The sequence below is a fragment of the Limulus polyphemus genome, unplaced genomic scaffold, assembly GCF_000517525.1.
Source record: "Limulus polyphemus unplaced genomic scaffold, Limulus_polyphemus-2.1.2 Scaffold1110, whole genome shotgun sequence".
Lineage (NCBI taxonomy): Eukaryota > Metazoa > Arthropoda > Merostomata > Xiphosura > Limulidae > Limulus > Limulus polyphemus.
This window is the reverse complement of record NW_013666720.1, coordinates 305,589-325,325: the sequence shown is the minus strand read 5'-3', so window position 1 is coordinate 325,325 and position 19,737 is coordinate 305,589. Positions and strand designations below refer to the sequence as shown.

Below are 19,737 nucleotides of genomic sequence, written 5' to 3'. Positions count from 1 at the left end.
GAACATGGATACAAAAATTTTGCATTAACAAATTTAACAGTAATGTACTTACTATAAACTGTTTATTTAATAAAAATTCAAGACATACCCCATTATGCTAATGTCTGGGTTTTATAAATAAAAATATCTACTTAGAGCTTTTAGGTTTTATCAAATAATCTGATATAATGACAAGTATTTTGAAGTTTATTATATAACGATCCCTTTCTAGAAATACTTCCTTGTTCACCTGATGGAAAATTAAGAAATAATGAAAACAAACGTTTACTAGTTCAACAGTCGCCTTCAGTGTTTTATAACTTTTTATCTTATTGTATGTACATGAAAATTAATTAATTCATATATAGAAGAAAACAAAGTAAATTATATTAACAGTAATGTCAGAAAACGGGAAGACATTTGAAGAATCACACTTCCATCTTTATGACTTTCCTACAGTCTCAATCCCTCGATTAAGTCATTTGAATCCTGATACTGACAGGCTTATTTCAGAAATGGTAAGAATAAAACGTTTTAGGTTTACTAGTTTTACTTTTAGACCTTTTCACAGATTTCATTAGTAGTTTTGATAAATTCCAGGTTATGTATATATTGTTTAACATGCATTAACATAACGTAATATTTTGGGACAACATGGGACCTATTGGTCCATCTCAGCTGTTCCATCCTCAAAACTAAATTAAAATTATTAAAAAATAATAATAATAACATTTTTAACGCATCCCTTTTCGTTCATATACTTATCAAGCTTTTTCTTAAACTCGCTTAAATTTACTGCCTCTACAACATCTGAAGGCTACCCATTCCAAAAGCCAACCACCCTGTTAGAAAAATAAAATTGTCTTAGCTGAAGATGATTCCTTCCTTGACAGAATTTATATTTTTGCCCCCTAGTCCTACTATTCTCATAGTTAAACATAAAAAAAGATAATACATCAATTTCAGTTTTGTACATTTTCTAAAATCATTATTTATACAGCGTCAGGGTGAAAGATAATGCATGTTATGTTGTATAGGAAAGTGAAACTGCTGCCTAGTTTGTTTAAAATGTAATTCATACAGAAATGAGTATATGATATAGACTGTGTTATAATATATGTATTGTTATTTTTGTTTCTTTTAATATTATGTACATTCTGTTTAAAAATAAATCTGCATAAAGTAAATAAATTTAATTTAATTTGAGTAAGTAGAATATTTAAAATGTTGATGTGTTATCAAGTTTTTGCTGTTATGCAACGATACTTGTTAATCTGCCATTAGGCGTATTAAAACAATGTTTATGAATGAATCCATGATAGTTAAGAACTTTAACGTTTTTACTATATATTATTTAAGCCACATTCAAAAACTTTTGAATTTTCCACTAAACTTGGCAAATTGGAAGTATAATTTGCGGGAACATTGTTTTTACACAAGATACAGAAAAGCTTAACTGCTTAAGAAGCTCTTAAATGTTTTTCTATGGTGTTCTGGGCCGGATCTCAACTTCATTAAAAAGTCTTTAATATTTCGTGAGCTTTGGTTCATATAAATTAATACAGAGATTGAGTACATTATATTAAAATTATTTTAGAGCCTCACTACATGGTTACAGTTCATGTTTTTACATACAGAAGGACATTGAATTGTTGGAGAAGGTTCAGATAAGAGCCACTAGGATGATACCTAGGATGTTGGGACTGTCCTATGAGGAGAAACTAAAATCTCTAAACATGTTTTCTCTGGATAGGAGAAGGGTCAGAGGGGATTTGATTGAAGTGTTTAAGATTATTAAGGGTATTGATAATATATATCCACCAAACTTTTTGTACTTATCAGTAAAAACAATAAGACAAAGGGGGCATAAATTCAAATCTTGGCAGCATAGGAGTCGTCTGCAGTTTGGAAATATTTCTTTTCAAACAGGGTGGTTGGCTTTTGGAATGAGTTGCCTTCAAGAGTGGTGGAGGCAGAAAATTTAACTGAGTTCAAGAAAAGATTGGATGAATACATGAGTAGTAAGGGGTTGTTATAGTTTGGAGCCAGGAGGGACATCCTTGATGGGCTAATAAGCTCCTTTTTGTCCGTTTAAAAGTTTTATGAAAAATGCTCCACCTGATGACATCTCTGCAACATAGCTTACATTTTGAAAGGCTCCATTATAGAACTGTCATGTTCAAAGTATAACACTCCTTCCTGCAGGTGTTTCTTAATCTATCTAGTGTTTGAAGATGACGGATTCCCAATGTCTGTTTCAACAATCCAGTTGCATACACATAGATAGGATGCTACATCCAACAAGTTGACCAGTGTGTCTAAATGAGGAATAGCATGAACACCCATTTCTTTCTCCAGCTGCTTGAGGTATGATGTGAAGCCTTATCTTGGTGGATCCACATTGTGTTGACCTTGTTTCCACATGAAGAGCCTTCCTTATTATGTTCCATATTTCTGCTTAGGGCACATAAATAGTGTTTCCCACTATTTTTGATTTTCATGGACTTTTCAGTTGTTGCAAGATACTGCACCTTGTATATCACAGCTGGGGTATGAATTGATTAAATCTCTGAATGGTCCTGGTCCTCTAAGTTGATTCATATTCCTTTATTTTCTAATGCCATTAAGCACAAGGGATATCCCTATTTTGGAAATTCTAAATCCCAAACCTGAACAGGTGTTTATGGTCTAAGTATATTAATATTTTGCGTCAGAAAGGGCTTTTACATACACTTTCAAAAAGCAATCAGTGCTTGATGGCATCACACTACCTAAGAAATGTCTGACAGTGTCAAAATGCAGTTCCATTGTGACTTTATATCAGCTATGATTGTCGCATAACTTATTTATTTGCATATTAAGAATTATTTTAATATAACATAATCACCCTCTATATGTTATGTTTAATCACAGTGTTTTTTATTACATATTCAATGTTTCAAAAATTTAAATTATTTTTTTCTCTCTTATTAGAATATCAGACACAAAGAATTAGTTTTGAACCCCCTTTATAGAATCATTTATGTAATAAATTGATAGATGTAAAAGTAATATTTGTATATATATTGGTACATTAAAGAATTTTTTTTATATCAGTTAGTTTTGTTTCTCTTAATACTGATAACATTCTTGATATCTTTTAATATGTAATTTATACCTGTTATTCATGTAGAGTGTTTAATGCCTTCCAATTTGTAAATTTTTACATTTATAGAAGCCTGTAGTCCTGACTGATACAGAATTAGTTGCCTCTGCTCAAAAATGGAACCTTGACTACTTAGAGAAGAACATTGGTCCTGGGTCTTATACTGTTTACCTTTCAAACAATAAAAAATTCAAATATTTTGATGAAAGTAAGATACGAGAACACAACTTGAATTTTACCCCTCCCACTGAACGAATTGAAATGAAATTTTGGGATTTTGCTGAGCGTCTTCGAAACTGGAAAGATGGTGAAAAAAGGTTAAGTATCAGCTATTTATTTTGAAAAGTTTTTATCCTTATAGAACACCAGGATTAAAATTTACAGGCATATTGGTGCAGTTTGTGCTAATGAAATATATTAGTACACCAGCAAACCTTCTGTTAATAAATCTAGGGGCAAAAAAATAGTATTTATTAACTTTCTGGTCAAATTCTGTTCAGAGTTTTATTTTCGTCTGTCATCCATATCAGTCTCATTTCCTGTTAAGTACAGAAAGTGGCATTGTTGTGTTTTATAACTATTCCTAATCACATGGCTACCACTGATGTTTCATAAATTATCAGGCTCTAAATGATTGGTGAAGTAATGGCATCTTCACTGAGTTTTCAAACAATTTTTAACTTTGGATCTCATTCTGTTGTAGCAAAAACATCATGGAAACATAACATATATGTTTCAGGTACACAAGATCCTGTGACAACATTGGCAATTTTGACAAAATTTTAGTGAATAGGCCTCAAATAAAGAACAAATTAACCTCTTTTAGAAGATCTTTTGACAAATAGACTAGTGATTTTTCTAGAAGTACAATTTGCAGATGAAGATGGTAATTTCTGTTCGCAAAGGCCAAACATTGCTTCTGAATAGTTGAAAAGTTGGTAAAGTTACAGAAAAATAAAAATGTTGCCCCAGTTAAGAAGAATTATTCATCATTAACCGAGTTCCTGAGATGGCCAAGAGCAACAAATTGCCCCAGATAGTCGCATGTGAATTTCGACCCCTAGGATACTGTGATTACATTTAAAATAACCAGATGAGTATATTTTCCAATATATCTTTTTTTAACAATTTAAGTTGGGGATTTTTGTTTGCTTGTCATAAGATTTTGATGTGTACATTTTATTAGAGAAACATCTACTCCCCAAATAGAATTTAAATTACTTTTCTATATTAAAAGAACTTCTGAGGGAAGGTAAAGAAGAGTGTATAATAATAATATTCTAACAATATTTATCTTAACACTAAATTGTTTATTGTTATGTATTTATTTTTACTTGAATTAACTTATTCATCCTCCAGAAGAACTTGCAAGTTGCGAACAAACAAGCTAATCTTCTTGATAATTAAGCACAGCATCAGGAAGATATTCTTTATTTTTTCAGAATAAACAATCCTTTCATCCAGTAATTCTTACATGACCTACAGTTTTTATTGTTTGAAGCTTTTTTTTAATTAAAATTTGTTTATCAAAATCTGTTTTTTTTGTTGTGTTTTTTTTGTACATGAAGATTATGACTGTTCTTAACTTTCAGAATGTATCTACAACAGCCTCTGAATGATACTGTGGGAAAGAATATGGTTGATGATTTTCTAAGTTTTAATTGGAACTGGATAGCAAGGCAGAAAAAAGAAAACAATTGGGGACCTCTAACATCTAATCTTCTATTGATTTCTACTCCAGGTAAAGTCAGATTGCTAGTCTGATTTTTCATATAATAACTATAGTTGTACTTGTCAGAAATGCACAACAAAACATGATTCTAAATGCACATAAAACTAATCCTATGTGGAGTGTGTTGAATAAACTCCACAGTGAACATACTGTACAAAAACAAAATGTAGCAGAGATAAAAGAACAGTTGATATTTTTGAAATATAAATAAGGTTTTTGATAACATTTGTAGGTTCAGTGAAGAGGAATATCTAAATGTTTTACCTGCAGTAAAAAATAGTTCCAAGATTTTTTTTACAGAACAAAGGGATATATTTTTATAAATGCAATGTTTACTGTATACACACACACACACATGTATAGGCATGTTTTTAATAGCCAAAATCACTTGATATATCAGTCTATAATGTTAATTCAATAGTAATTTTTTTCTTGAACTCTTAGTTACATCCCTATATATACGAGCTTTGTATTCATGATACAATAAAAAAAACATGATATACAGGCTAGAAAGTAAAATTTGAATTTTTTTTTCCAGAATGATATTCTATCCACTTCACTTTAAATCTCAGAAGACACGTTTTTAATGGTTAGGTTAATTAAAATGTGTAAGTCTCTGGAGAATTTTTACTATAAATAATTTGCACATTTTAAATTTACAAGAAAAATCTGGTAAACTGATATGTATTATAAATTGCCTGAATGAATGAAAAAAATCCTCTATCTAACTCATGTCTTATTATTAAGTGGCAAAATATTTTAAAATCTCTACTGTAACCCTATAAGTAAGCTTGAGAAAGTTGGTGAGTGCTATTATATGCACCAACAACAACAAAAAAAGAGCAAGAGCAAAATAATCATAATTTATAACAGCTTGTAGCTTCCATAATTGTTTGTACTTTGAGTTTTGATTTGATTAAGAATGTGTATGAACTCTTGTGATATCATGACTGGGTGTGGCATAATGACAAGCGTGCTGGGCTGTAGATTGAAAAGTCCAAGGGTTAACAATGATATATAGCAGAATGGGACCTGCATATGCAGCTTTGGGGCCACTATACCTGTGATAAACAGTACTGCTATTGATTTAGAAATAGTCACATAATGTTGCAATTTACCTGAATCCTGTAGATTTTAATTCTTGGTGGTAAGTAGAAATATTGAGAAACAAGCAGAAGTACCCATCCCCAGTGATGGGAGAAGTTTAAGTTAATCTAGCAAAAGTACTTGTCCCCAGTAATGTGAAAAGTTTCAATTAATCTATCAATTTAAATTATTTTATGTATTTTAAAAAGTTTAATTATGTTGCACTCTTGGTTTCACTCTGAGCCACTTATACTGCCCACCTTGAAAAGTAATTGTTGAGCATTTGCATTATGCTAATAGCCACTCAACAATAACATATGGTAAATCTAAATTTTTATTCTTTACGTTATATCACATTTTGAAATGTGAATGATAGTGTGATTAATCCCTAATAATTCAGTATTGAATATCCTGCTTACGAAATATAATTCCAGTTCTTCCAGTTGAGCTTTGTCTGTGTGTGCAGCTTTTCAAATGCAGCATGGGAAGTGGCCACTGTAATCAGAATACAAATAAATGCCAAGACATACACCACGGTTCACAATATATATGATTAAAAGTAGATAAAGTACCATGGGTCAAGAGCCAGACAAGGTTTTCTCCAGGATTTTAAAGGAAGTCGATGATCAAATATGTGATGCCCTCTGTCTCATTTTTAGTAGGTCAACAAAGAATTGGCAAGTGCCCCATGATTGCTTATATTACTCTAAATTTCAAAGGGAGTGTTATGAGTTACCCTGGTAATTATAGGTCAGTTAGTCTTATTTCTGTAGCGAGAAAAACTCTTAGAGAGTCATAATATATAGATATCAATAAAAGAAGCTTTAAAAATCATTTTTTGAAATGTGATATTATAAATAAAAACCAACCTAGATTAACCAAGGAGAAATCTTGTCTGTTAAACTGTTATCTTTTTTTGAAGGTGAAACTTGTTACTTGGGTAATGAAAAGGGTGGGAATTTGGTGTACTTTTGATAAGCTTTTAATTAAGTGTTATGCAAAAGATTAGCTTTAAAAAATCACGTTTGTATGGGCTGGATAAAGCTTAGTGAATTGGATTGTAAAGTAATTGGGTGAGAGAAAGGAAAAAGGTATTAATGGAGTACAGTCAAACTGTTTTTTTTTTTTTACTATTGGAGTACTTCAGTGGTTAGTGTATGAGTCTTTGCTCTTTCCTGTTTATATTAATGGCATTGATAGGGGCACAGTTAGTAAATTTTGCTGATGACATGAAATTCTTGGGTACTTCTAGCTGTATTTAAGTACTATGGAATAACATGGACCATTTGGTAAAGTATACAAATATTTGGCAAATGACAAGGTAATGCATTTAGGCTATAATTTGGATCACATGTTTAGTATAAATTGGAACCAACTCAGTGATATGACTAAAGAAAATGAGGCTAGTATAATAATTCCATAGTTGAAATGATTAACTTACAGAGATAGGTTAACATCTCTTATTAAACTTATCTTCTCTTAAAGTTTAGATTATCCAGGGAATGAATAGGATTAAGGCATCTGACTTTATGCTATATTTTGAAGGTAATTGGACAAGAGGAAATTTAAGATTTGAAAAAGACAGGCTAGGCTCTAGTTAAGACAGTAATCAAGTTATGTATTACTTTATTCTGTCTACAAATTTTGTAAAGATTAACAGCTTTATACCCTTGAAAATATTGCACATGGTATTTCAAAACTAGTAAGGTACTTAACTTCATATTTTTGTAAATTTATGTTTGTTTGTCATTACTTCATTTGTGCTCATAAAGCTGTTAATCTTTACAACATCTCGTTAAGACAGTTTTATTTTTCTAAAAGTGTAATTTACTTATGGAATGAGTTACCATCAGCAGTAGTGGAAGTCAACACTTTACAGTAGTTTAAGAGTGTAATCAGTTATTTCTTTAAGAGTAAAGGGTAGGTTTATATATTAATTTTCCAAGGTGAGTTTTAAGCAAAGACACCTTTGAAGGACCAAATAGGCCCTTGTTGTCCATAGGTTATTTTAAGTTAGGTGCTGCTGATATAATCCCTCACTCTGTTCAGCATTTCTAAATTAGGAATGGTAATGTTTGAACCTTTGGGTTCTGACCTGGTTGTTTAGCCCATATGCTAAATAAGATGCCATTGAAGTTTAAAATATGAATATCAATCTTGTGATATCATCAAATCATACATCAAACCAATGTCATAAAACTAGATACCCTTTAAAATCTTGAAGCAACTACATATGTAAAGGTGTTCATGAATATCATTTTGAACTCCATTTTAAAGATGACACTGAAACTTACCAGTACTGCCAATTTTTAATGCACCTATAAAATAAATTAATGCCATTAATATAGTGATCACACCCAATGATCTAAAATTAATTTTTGAATTTATGTGACTGTAGATATATATATCTATTAATGTTCAGGTTTGGTACCTTTTCCTTTCATGTAGATTACCTATTAGAGCTTCTTGTGTGAAAAATGTTGACTTTAGACTCTCTCTTTACAGTTTCAATTATAACTCAAGTTTGTAATGTGGACTATGGATATACGAATAGAGTGATGCAGGTTAATACACCTGACATTATTCCTTGTCATTGATATTTGCCTTAGGGCCAAAGAATTATCACTACCAGCCAGGGTACTCAGCTGATGATCTAGGGCATAGTGATCTACACACGTTTTTTGTAAATTGCCTGTTACTTGTTTTTAAGGTTATTTTTCTTGTTGATTTTAGAGAAATTGCTATGGAAGATGTTTGTTGAGTGAACAAAATGGATTAACAAGCTCTGATATCCTTCAAAAATTTTGAAGTTTGACCCGTGAAGCTAGGTGAACTAGCATATTTTAAAAATGTAACAATGTCATTAAACTTTTGTATAAAAAAATAATCAGCCAAGAATCGAAAGACTATTTCTGGTCATAAAAAAAAGCTTATGAAGAAAATTTTTATGTGTGTGAAAACTATTTTTGGAATAAAATAATAATTATAGTGAAGTTTTTTACTGAAAAGACGGCTACAGTTGATTTCATTAAAATGGTTTGGAAATAGCAAAATAACATTGAAATTGCAAGTGTTCTTCAGTTGTCCCCATGCTATTCTTTCTGTATTTAAAAGGTAACATCACACCAGTCCACTATGATGAACAGGAAAACTTCTTTGCTCAAATCCATGGCTACAAAAGGTTCATATTGTTTTCTCCTGATTGTTATGATAAACTCTATCCTCATCCTGTTTGGCATCCTCATGATCGACAGAGTCAAGTAAGTAAATCCTCATCATTGATTACCAAAGTTAAGTAATGTAATTCTCATCTTGCATAATATTGCCAAGACTAATGAGAGTTAAGCTAGTTAATCCTCACCTTATATTGTGTGATGGTGATCATCAATCTCAACAGTTATTTTTATATTTTTGTAAAACTCAAAAATACAATAAAGTTGAATTAGAAGCTTAACCATTATAAGTTTATACAGTTTCAGATTTTAAGCCTATGAGAATGAATTTAGTCAATTTCACCAACTTTGAAACTGTTAAACTATACATACTATAATTCTGAATTTATTATGTATATCTTCATGAAATTTGGCGAGCTTTCAGTAAACATTACAAGTTACTTCTAAAGATTTATCTCTGAATTTCCAAAACCTTTACTGAGTCATCCTGAATGCAAAGTAATTTTTATGTTAAAAATAAAAATACTTATTTTCATTTTACATTTCTTTTCATATTTCATTTGCAAAACCCTTTGAAAAATGTAGATGAATATTAGAAGTTTTTGTTTTTATTTTAATAACACTTTACACTTTCTGTCTTATTTTTTCTACCCTGCTACTAACTGTAGAGAAATAATCAATGTATAGTCAAATTTAAAGCTCAACAATATGAAATAAAATGAATAATAACATTTCTTTCTACGCACTGACTGCAGAATTGATCAAAAAGTTCCAGATTACTTAACAGTTTCAACTATTAAAATTTTTCACACCTGTTTTATTTTAATTTTATCATTTCATTGTGATGCTTTATATATTGGAGCAGTAATCTTTGTATAAAATGTAATGCATCACAGCAGGAATCCATTAGCTGTTTCCCCTATAGCTAATATAATCAAAACATGATCTAGTGTCATATTTCGCCTCATTTTACTGAAGTTTTCTAGGCTAATCTGAGAAGTTTTCGATTTTCACATTTTAATTACTTTTGTTAAAATATATAACAATTAATAAAACAAATACATTAAATACAAGAACTTCTGATATGGAACCTTACCTCCCTCACATAATAGCTTTTCTCATTCACTACTGCCCTCTATATGCAAAATTTTTTTGCATGCCACTAGCCTTGAAACTTCCATCTACCCCACGATTAATGTGGTTTACTGCATCTTCTCATGTAAATTATCATGTGACAGCCCTCCACCAGTAGGAGTGTGATACACCCTCCTGACATGTTACCCCTTCTATTTGATTCCAACCAACCACTTCTCTTTAAGCAGTTGTTGAGTGCAGATCTTTTTAATTTGTGCTGACTTACATGATCATTTCTCTCTTCTCAGCCATTTTGGACATGATTTTATTAACCTGAGATTGGAGTTTACTTCTTACCCATGGGTGATCTGGGTTTTGTCAGACAATTTCCTTGATTCTTCTCCTCACCTCCATTGTTTCCAGTTCCTGTATCCCTTCCCTTACATCAGTATCCTGCCATCAATCAGTGTCTTTCTGAGACTGTTTGGACTCTTCTCTCACAGCTTTTTGTTGTCCCCAAAAAGACCAGGGACTGGCATCCTGTTTTCTATATTTTTCACCTTAACCATTTTCTAGATCTGACCCACTTTAACATGGAATTTTTCCCTTGCCCTTCAGTGGATAGTTTTTTCTCCAGGTCTGTGGATGACCAAGGTGGACATTTCAGATGCTTATCTACATACTCTTATTTCGTCTAACTACCAATGCTATATTTGGCTTGTCCACAATGGGGTAATGTTTCAGTTTTGTGCTTTATTCTTCAGGTTTACCTCAGCACCTTATGTGTATTTTCGGGTAGTCAAAGCCATCTCCTCACTTATGCATGCTCGAGGGTTGAGGGTTGTCACTACATGGACAACTGGCTTCTGTTAGCTCCTTCTGAACTAGTGTCTTCTCAACACACTTATTTGCTCTTGACAGAAGCAGCTCGAGTGGGTTGGATTCTCGAGATGGAGAAGTCTTTCCTTATTCCTACCCAATATCTTGTCCACTTGAGTGTGATTTTCAACATTTACCTCCATGGTGTCTGCATTCAATGGAGCTTTCAGATCTCCATGCCCTTTCCTCTCCCTTTCTTTCTGCACATGAGGTTATATTGCTTTTGGAGACTTGGGCTTCCATGGAAGCACTTTTCCCCTTAGGTTGTGCACATATATGTTCTCTTCAATGGACATTGCACAATCAATGGAATATTGTTTGGATGCCTTGTACTCCCCAATTACCCTCCTTCCTTCTGTCCTGGACAATCTCCATTGGCAGTTGGACAAAGTCAACACAACAATGAGGGTGCCATTTTCTCTCTCTCATCCGGATTTGCATCTGTTCATTGTTGCTTCTCACTCCAGGGTTGGGGACATGGTTCGATATTCAGGAAGCTTCAGGACAGTGGACTCTACTCGAAAGATCCAACCATATCAACGTGTTGGAGCTTCTGGCATTACGACATGCTTAGGATCAGTTTCTTCCCTTTCTATGGAACAAGCTCGTCATGATCCATTCAGACAATTCCACCACTGTCTCCCATATCAATCACCAAAGAGACACCTAGTCTTATTCACTTTGTGGACACACATTGGAACTACTTTATTGGGCTACACACACTGGAGAATCGTCTCAAAGCATGTCATATTCCTGGTGCTTTCAACCTCATGGTGGATCGTCTTTTTTGACCTAGACAGATTTACTGTGGTGGCTTTACAGTCAGTAGGGTACCCCTCATCTGGATGGTTTTGCCACTTCCCTCAACTCCAAGTTCCTCATAAACAGGCCTTTGCAGTGGATGCTGTCAGTCAGAACTGGACCAACTGGTACTTTTATGCATACCCTTTTATCCGGTTTCTTCCAAGGGTGATTTTGATAATCCATTCCACTCTGTGTCAGGTACTTCTGATTGCTTCTTACTGGCCAGCAGAACCTTGGTTTCTTCTTCTCATTCAGCTTCAAACAACCCCTCCATTACTTCTTCCTCTCACTTTGCCCCTCCTCCATCAACCTCAGTCACTGGTCTTTCATCCTACCCTTCACACCCTCTGACTTCGTGCCTGGCATTTAGCAGGTCCTTTTTGAGGTGATCTGAATTGTCTGTGCATGTTGCTTCAGTTTTAGCCCATTCTGTTTGGCCTTTCTTGCTCAATCAACTGAAGTGGAATGTCTTCCACTGTGGGTGTTTATGGAATGGGGTTTCCTCTTCTAGATCCACTGTTCCTCTTCTTATGGAATTTCTTAACTGACTATTTGATCATGGGGCTTCTGTCTCTTCCATTACTGGTCACCAAGCAGCCTTGTCCAATGCCTTCTGTTTTTCCAGGTACAGTGTTGTGTTCCTTCCAGATTAGTTGACCACTTCATCAAGCAGCTCATCCAGATTGAAATGTCACACTTCCTTTCACTCCCTCTGTTTGAACCTTTGGCCTCCTTTTCCATGTATCACCTGTTCCTTAAAGACTTATTTCCTACTCCTTTTAGCCTGTTTGTATCATCGGTCAGGGATTTTTGCCATCAACATTTTACATACTCTGTTCTATTCCTCTTATATTCTCCTTTATCTGGATCAATATTTCCTATGCAAGACTTTGGTGGCTCATGAGGGATATTCTTCATTCACACTGATTTCTCTCCTTTATTCTCGGTCTGATGTAGATAGACTTCTATGTCCCATCTGTACTCTTCATTGTTATATTACCCACACTGTCTTCTTCCATGGTTTCCAATCCCATCTTTTCATTACCTGGAACCTTTCTCCTTTTCGTGACCTTTCTCTTTCTACCATTACACATTGGATTTTTCAGCTTATCAAACTGGTGTATTCCTCCCTGTCTCCTTCTTCCCAGAATTTTTTCCAGGTAACGTTGTATCAGATATGGTACCATACTTTCTACCTGGCATCCCATATCCATCATTCATTGGAGGAAATTCTTCAGTTGGGCATGTGGATAACATCTGACACATTTATCTCCCAATACCTTTATTGGTAGGCTATTTCTTTCTTGTCAGGGTACCACCTTCTACCTGTTGTCATACTTTAAACATATATTTAGCTGTGACTCAGTAAGTTTACTTTTCATATATGTTGCTTTCGTTTACAGAGGCATGTCCCTTTTAGGTCATAGATCCTACTGAGTGGCAAGCATTGCCTGTCCAGGTACAATACTTATCTCTAACTCAAAAATCTCCACACTATATGGCCAACCAGTGCATATAGAGGGCAGCACTGAACAAGAAAATCTATTATGTGAAAAAAGGTAAGTACCAATTGGGAATATATTTTCAGTGTAGGAAAATAATAACTTCTAGTACTCACTGCTTATTGAAGCTTTTATTCTCCCCTAAGCCTTGCTGACTCTAAGAAAGTTGGGTGTCTAAAAATAAATTCATGTAGCTCTCAAATATAGACCAAAAATTATATCAGGCACTAGAGTAGAAACTAATATTTTTTTTTTTACTATATTAGAGCACCAAATCTGAAAACACAAACCAATTAATTCTAGTTTAGAGAAGGGTAGCATGGGGAAAAACTGAGTACCACATTTTAAGATTTACATAGAAGAAAATCTGCTCTTTCTATTGTTTATAAAACAATGTTAATTGTCAGGGTAGGGAACTACTCACATAAATTCATTGATATTTCAGCAAATATAGAAGGTAGAAGGTTCATATTTTAGGTTCTTGCTTGTAATTATTTTCATTTTCTGATTGGTTGGAAACTGCAGCAGTTTATTTTAGATGTTAGAAAATTGAAAAGTGCAGAAATTGGAGCTCAGGCATGTCATATGACACAGAAAAATTATTTTCCATTTTTGGTAAATCAGTAGACAATTTGCATGTGCATGAAGATTAGAAAGTTCTGAAACATACACATCCCCCGTCTCACACGTACAGCTATTACTTGGCAACCAGGGTTTCTTCCTTTGCTCATTTAAGCATTGGTTTTTTTTTTTCTCACTTGCTATAGTCTTTTATATCCCACTTATTTGCCCTTGGAGATATTTCTCTCATGACACTTTCTGCCTGTGACATTGTGCCCTCTATCCTGGTACTGTATGAAGCACCTCATTCAAATAATATCATCACTTTTTCTCGACAAAATGTCACTAATGGGTTTCCCATTGCTACACTCATTTGAAGATACTTGGAGCATTCTCCATGTTACTGAGTTGATTTTTGTAAAAAAAAATAATTCCAATTGGCATGTTGAGTTACAGTATGAATTCCCAGATTATTCTATCTGTCTATTCAAATGTCTAGCATTGCACAACAATTAGGTGGGGGGGGGGGGGCACTCTCGGTTGAGACTGTCAGTTATCCTATTTGTAGTTAGATGGAGACATATATTTGGTTCAGTATTGTTCCTCCACTGAGGCTTCTTACCCAAGACACTGTCAGACAGGGAAGGGGATAAATCCTTTTCACCAATTCATCTGATCACAAATTGTCACTCCTATGACTGATCAGATTTTGATCGTTGTAATGTTTAGAGAGGATCTAGATGCTTTTTTTTGACCACACTAATTCCTTGATCCCACTCTGTGGTGAGTATTGCCCAGACAGGTGTGTTTTTATCAAAACAAGTCTGCACTAGCAACTTCTAATACATTATATTTTATCTAGGTTGCAACAGGCTATGTAGAAATGAGTTATTCTATAAGACCACCTAGAGGTTAACTGGGTGGTATTACTATACTATGTTGGACTGCCACTCATGTACTATCATGAGTAAAGCATAGGGAGATTCTGCTGATCCCTGCTGATTATTGGGGTCAGTTTGCTTTTAAAATTTAAGAATCTTGGTTCACCTATTGCACTGTTTCCAGAACAATGTTTCTCAGAACTCCCCAATGTGCATTACCCCTCAGATTCTACTGGTGGAGCTAGGGAGTCCTTACTACACCCAGTTTCCAGTCACTGGGGTGATGGACAGAGGCTTTTCATCCAGAGTTTTAGAGGGAATTCCTTCACTCTTGGAGAAGAGGGCAAAGGGAGGGGGGCTTCTACCCAGGTCCCTGGATGTTTTTTTCACAGATGTTGGTAGAAAAATTATCAGCCTACATGAGAGCCTAATCATAATACCAGTTCAGATTTGATGCTCGGCTATCAGGTTGTGTCTAGCGTTGCCCTTTATTTTTGATCAGTATTGGTTCAGTACATTGTTCCTGGAAGAGACTCCATTGTCTCCTCGTAATTTCAAATGCAGAGTAGTCCCATCCTGGGCCCTTGATTGAGCACAGTTTGTACCACACTCTCTCCATAATTCCGTAGGCAAGTGGAATTTACCTTTTTCACATGGTTGGGGAGTGAGGATGAGGGTTCATAATTCCAGATCAGATGAGTTCTGTTTCCCCAAGTTGAGTAAGACATACACAATCCTGTCATTTCAAGACTGGGGTGTTGTCTTTCATATTTCTTCAGGTTGAGGAGAAGGTTTGTCCACTTCAGTGCTGCTTACCTTCTCATTGTAATTTCGGTGGTTCAGAATGCATCATTCTATGGCTACGGTTTGGGATCCACACACACACACACACACACACACACACACACACATATATAGATAGATAGATAGATAGATGTATTGCGGTCCAATTGTCCCAGCCACCTATGTGGGATATAGTGACTGTGGCCATATAATTCCAACCCAAAGTAGTGGAACCTTGGCTATCTGGTTGGGCCTGGCCAATAGTGATAACAAATCATGTAAAGTTCCACCCACAGTACATGAACTAAGTTCTGAATGAAAAGCATACCTGTTTTGGATGTAGTGCTATTCCCCCCACTAGGGTACCAATCTTCTATTGACACACCCATGATCTATGCAGACACTTTCTGTATGAATGATGCCCTCACTGGCCCCTCCACCTTATCAGTGTGGGATTCTAGCTGTAAATGTGAGAGGAGGTAAGTATGTTTTAGAAGTTAACATTTTCTTAAATTGAAAATATATTTCTAATAAACTTACCTCCACTCACACTCTTCCGCCCTTCCTCCCCACTAAGAGCTGGTGTTAGAAACTGAGATTGAGTTAGTCTCAAAAAAGTGATAACATTGTCTGAATGAGGTGCTTATATTCAGTACCAGAATAGAGGGTACATTGACATAGGTGGAGAGTGTCATGAGACAAATATTGCCAAGAGCAACTAAGTGGGGTATAAAAGACTGGAGCACGTGAGAAAAAATCAGACCAATTCTTAAATAGGCAAAGGAAGAAACCCTGGCAGTCAAGTAATAGCTTTTAGTATGAAAGGAGATAAGTATTATTGGAAATACATTTTCGATTTGAGAAAATGTTAACTTTCTAATGTTACTCCCATTTTTAAGGGAGGTGGTAAGAATTGTCCTAGAAATTATATCCCTTACATCTTACTTCTGTATTAAGAAGTTTTCTAAAGAGTCTCATAAAAGGAACTTTGCAAGATCATTTAATAAAACATTATATCATTAAACAAAGTCAACAAGGATTCACTAAAGAGACATCTTTCTGCAAAAATCTTTTAATTTTTGAAAAGGGTTTGGACTCTGTTTACTTCAATTTTTAGAATGCCTTTATGTAGTAATACAGAATATTAGCTAAAAAATCACATCTGTGGGGGTTTGGGAAACAGTAAATGGTTAAATTATAGGGTCACTTGGTCAGAGAAAGCAAAAAGTTGTTATTAACACTTTCATGACGGTCATCCTTCACTGCTCATAACACAAAGTTTTAGTGTCTTACATTCAAAATTTTATTAAACTACTTTTTGTTTATGTTATACCACATAATATGGTATAAATGCTTAGCTAATAATCCATATTTTAATAGTATACAAGTTTTAAAATAAGTAATAATATAATAAAAATGTTTCATGAGGCATGAATGTGAGCTGCATGTTCCCCAAGTGATTTACAACTTATAATGGTGAGAATAATACTGTTATGAGTTTAAAGCTACTTGCAATAAACAAATGTAGTGTCACACTGAATTTGAAGTCATTCTAGAAAGAAAAGGAGGGTAATTCAGATTTATTTCAATTTTTTTTTTTGGGGGGGGGGTTTACAAGGTCAGTCAAGTTGACCAACCTTGTATTGAGTTAGGGTAGAGAAAATAACAGATAAAATATTAAGTTTTACTGAAAACAAACATTTTAAATGTGTTTAGGGGGCTTAAGAGATTACACAAAAGAAATTTGGTATTTTTAAGATGAAGAAAAGTATTCTTAATCTTAACATGAAAATCACTTTGCACTTAGACTATTCAAAACAAATACCCGATATATTGTAGGACAAATCTTTTTTTTTAGCTTATTAAAAATGCCATTGGTAATGTCAGTAAGATAACTATCTTCTACTTCCTGTGAAGCTGCTGGTCTCCACATCAGAGGTTAGTGCAAGCCTTGTGATTGTCACCTGATATTCAAGTTATAACTTTTCATTATGATATTGTCTGTTCAGGTAGTTCATGAATTATTGATTCTTGTGTTTAATGTGTATACCATATTACAAATATATCATCAACATTTCTGAATCAAATTGTGGGATGTGAAGTATCTGTTTTGAGGGTATTATCTTCAAAATGCTTCATTATAGGTTATTGAGTACTGACGATAGGGGTGAGCCCATAGCTAGATCTTTTTGTTAGTATTTATCTTCATGTTGAAAGTATGCTGTGTTAATACAAGAGATTGTGTGTTCTCTTACAGTAGAAATTGTCAGTTCGATGTATTTCTTGAATGTTCTGTTATTTTCAAGCTGTTGGTTGAGTATTTGTTTTGTTTCAACAGTTGACATGCTGATAAATAGGTTAGATACATCAAAGCTAATGATTGTGTCTTGTGGGATTATTGTGGCTGCATTTATAATCTTTACAAAGTATACTAAGTTCTTATCATGGGAAGATGTTTTATCTGTTAATAGTAAAATATATCTAACTATGGAATGGCATAGTGAATCACTGCTGTTAACTATAAGATGGAGGGGTAGCTTTGGAGAAACAAAAAGATCACCAAAAGTTAGAATTCAGAAACGTAATAGACACACAAGACTTTCTTATACTTCTACAATAAACCATTATACCATAGAATAGGCCCGGCATGGCCATGTGGTTGGGGTGCTCGACCCGCAATCTGTGGGTCGCGGGTTCGAATCCCCCTCACACCAAACATACTTACCCTTTCATTGGTAAAAGAGTAGCCCAAGAGTTGGCTGTGGGTGGTGATGACTAGCTGCCATCCCTCTAGTCTTACAATACTAAATTAGGGACAGCTAGCACAGATAGCCCTCGAGTAGCTTTGCGCGAAATTTCACAAACAATTATACCAGAGAAAAGCCCACACAATGAATTAGAATAAGAATATAATAATGGGATATAAACCTTATGCATTAAAAGTAAAAGAAGCCTTCTACATCCACCTGGTTGATAACACAGTTGAATAATGTCGCATAACAGACACCAAAACCTGATTATCTCTATATAAATATGTTAAAGTCAGAAAATGGGAGACCCCAGATAAGTAAATAGCACACCAAACACTGTGTCAAAAAGACCCATAGTCAAATCCAGGCCACTGAACCACAGAAATATTCCTTCTCAGGACTTCTATGAAGATGGCTAACGATGAAAATAATTGATATCCAACCATCATAATTTTACATACTTAATGTCAAATAAGTAAATTATCATCCTGTATATACAACAAGATCAACAGAAACGTGTAAATCCTCACTTGAAGTAATTATAAAAATACTCCTACACTTTAATAAAGTAAAACTAAGAATGCTTTCACACAAACTAGTTATTTGTTAAAATAATCTTTAGTAAACTTGTTAGAAACATATACTGGAATTTTTTGGCCATCATTCTCTGGTGATCAATAGCTTATAAAGTTGCTATTATTTCCTATCTTTCTTTCTTTTTTTCATTTATTTGTGTTGAATTTATTGTAGGTTTATTTGACACACACTTCTTTTTGGAGTAATGTAATTTCTTGTATATATGTGTGTTAAAAAACCCCATAGATAGTATAGTTTATTGTTGTGTGCATGTTTCTGAAAACTTATCCAGGATTATTTTAAGCTCCATAAACAATTTTATACTGCATAAATACTCTCTTCATTTTTTCTTATATGTGATTTCTGAGCAAACTTTTTACTTCTGGTTGTGAGTAGGTTTTACATACATAAACTATGTCTTTTTATTCAAGCCAAAGTTCCTTCAGAATTTTAGAATACATATGGGAGGAAAGATATCTTTTATATCCCATTTTGAGTTGTGCATTTTTATTTGAATAATTGTACTGATTTCAAGTTTCTACATTTTGGTAGCGTTAGTCCTTTAGAAAACACGTATCTAGTGTCAGGAATATTCATTCCTCTTACATCTGATTTTGGAGTTTGATCAGACTTGTTTGTTGATACTTAAATTAGTGTGGTATCCAGCACATTTCTTGATACCTAAGTTTAGCACAGAGCTCTTTTGTAACTTTTGTAATTGTTTTAACCCTTTCCAGATGGGTCACGGGTGAAAGGCCATGTCATCGTGTTTGTTGACTTGCATTCAAAATTTTATTGAACTACTATTTCAT

The 19,737-nt window shown here is 34.0% G+C and overlaps 1 protein-coding gene across 2 annotated transcripts in view; it reads left to right on the top strand.

Annotated features, from left to right (window-relative positions):
* Positions 1 to 234: 234 nt before the first annotated feature.
* The window catches only part of LOC106462179 (hypoxia-inducible factor 1-alpha inhibitor-like), a 32,762-nt gene continuing 13,259 nt past the window's right edge, over positions 235 to 19,737 (top strand). For both annotated transcript variants that reach the window (XR_002611178.1, XM_013922079.2), the window contains exons 1-4: positions 235 to 497; positions 3,194 to 3,441; positions 4,717 to 4,865; positions 9,057 to 9,202. Coding sequence is in view for 1 of the 2 variants with exons in the window: in XM_013922079.2 (XP_013777533.1) it covers positions 378 to 497; positions 3,194 to 3,441; positions 4,717 to 4,865; positions 9,057 to 9,202 (663 nt within the window). In the remaining variant the exon portion in view is untranslated. The remainder of the gene's footprint in view (positions 498 to 3,193; positions 3,442 to 4,716; positions 4,866 to 9,056; positions 9,203 to 19,737) is intronic.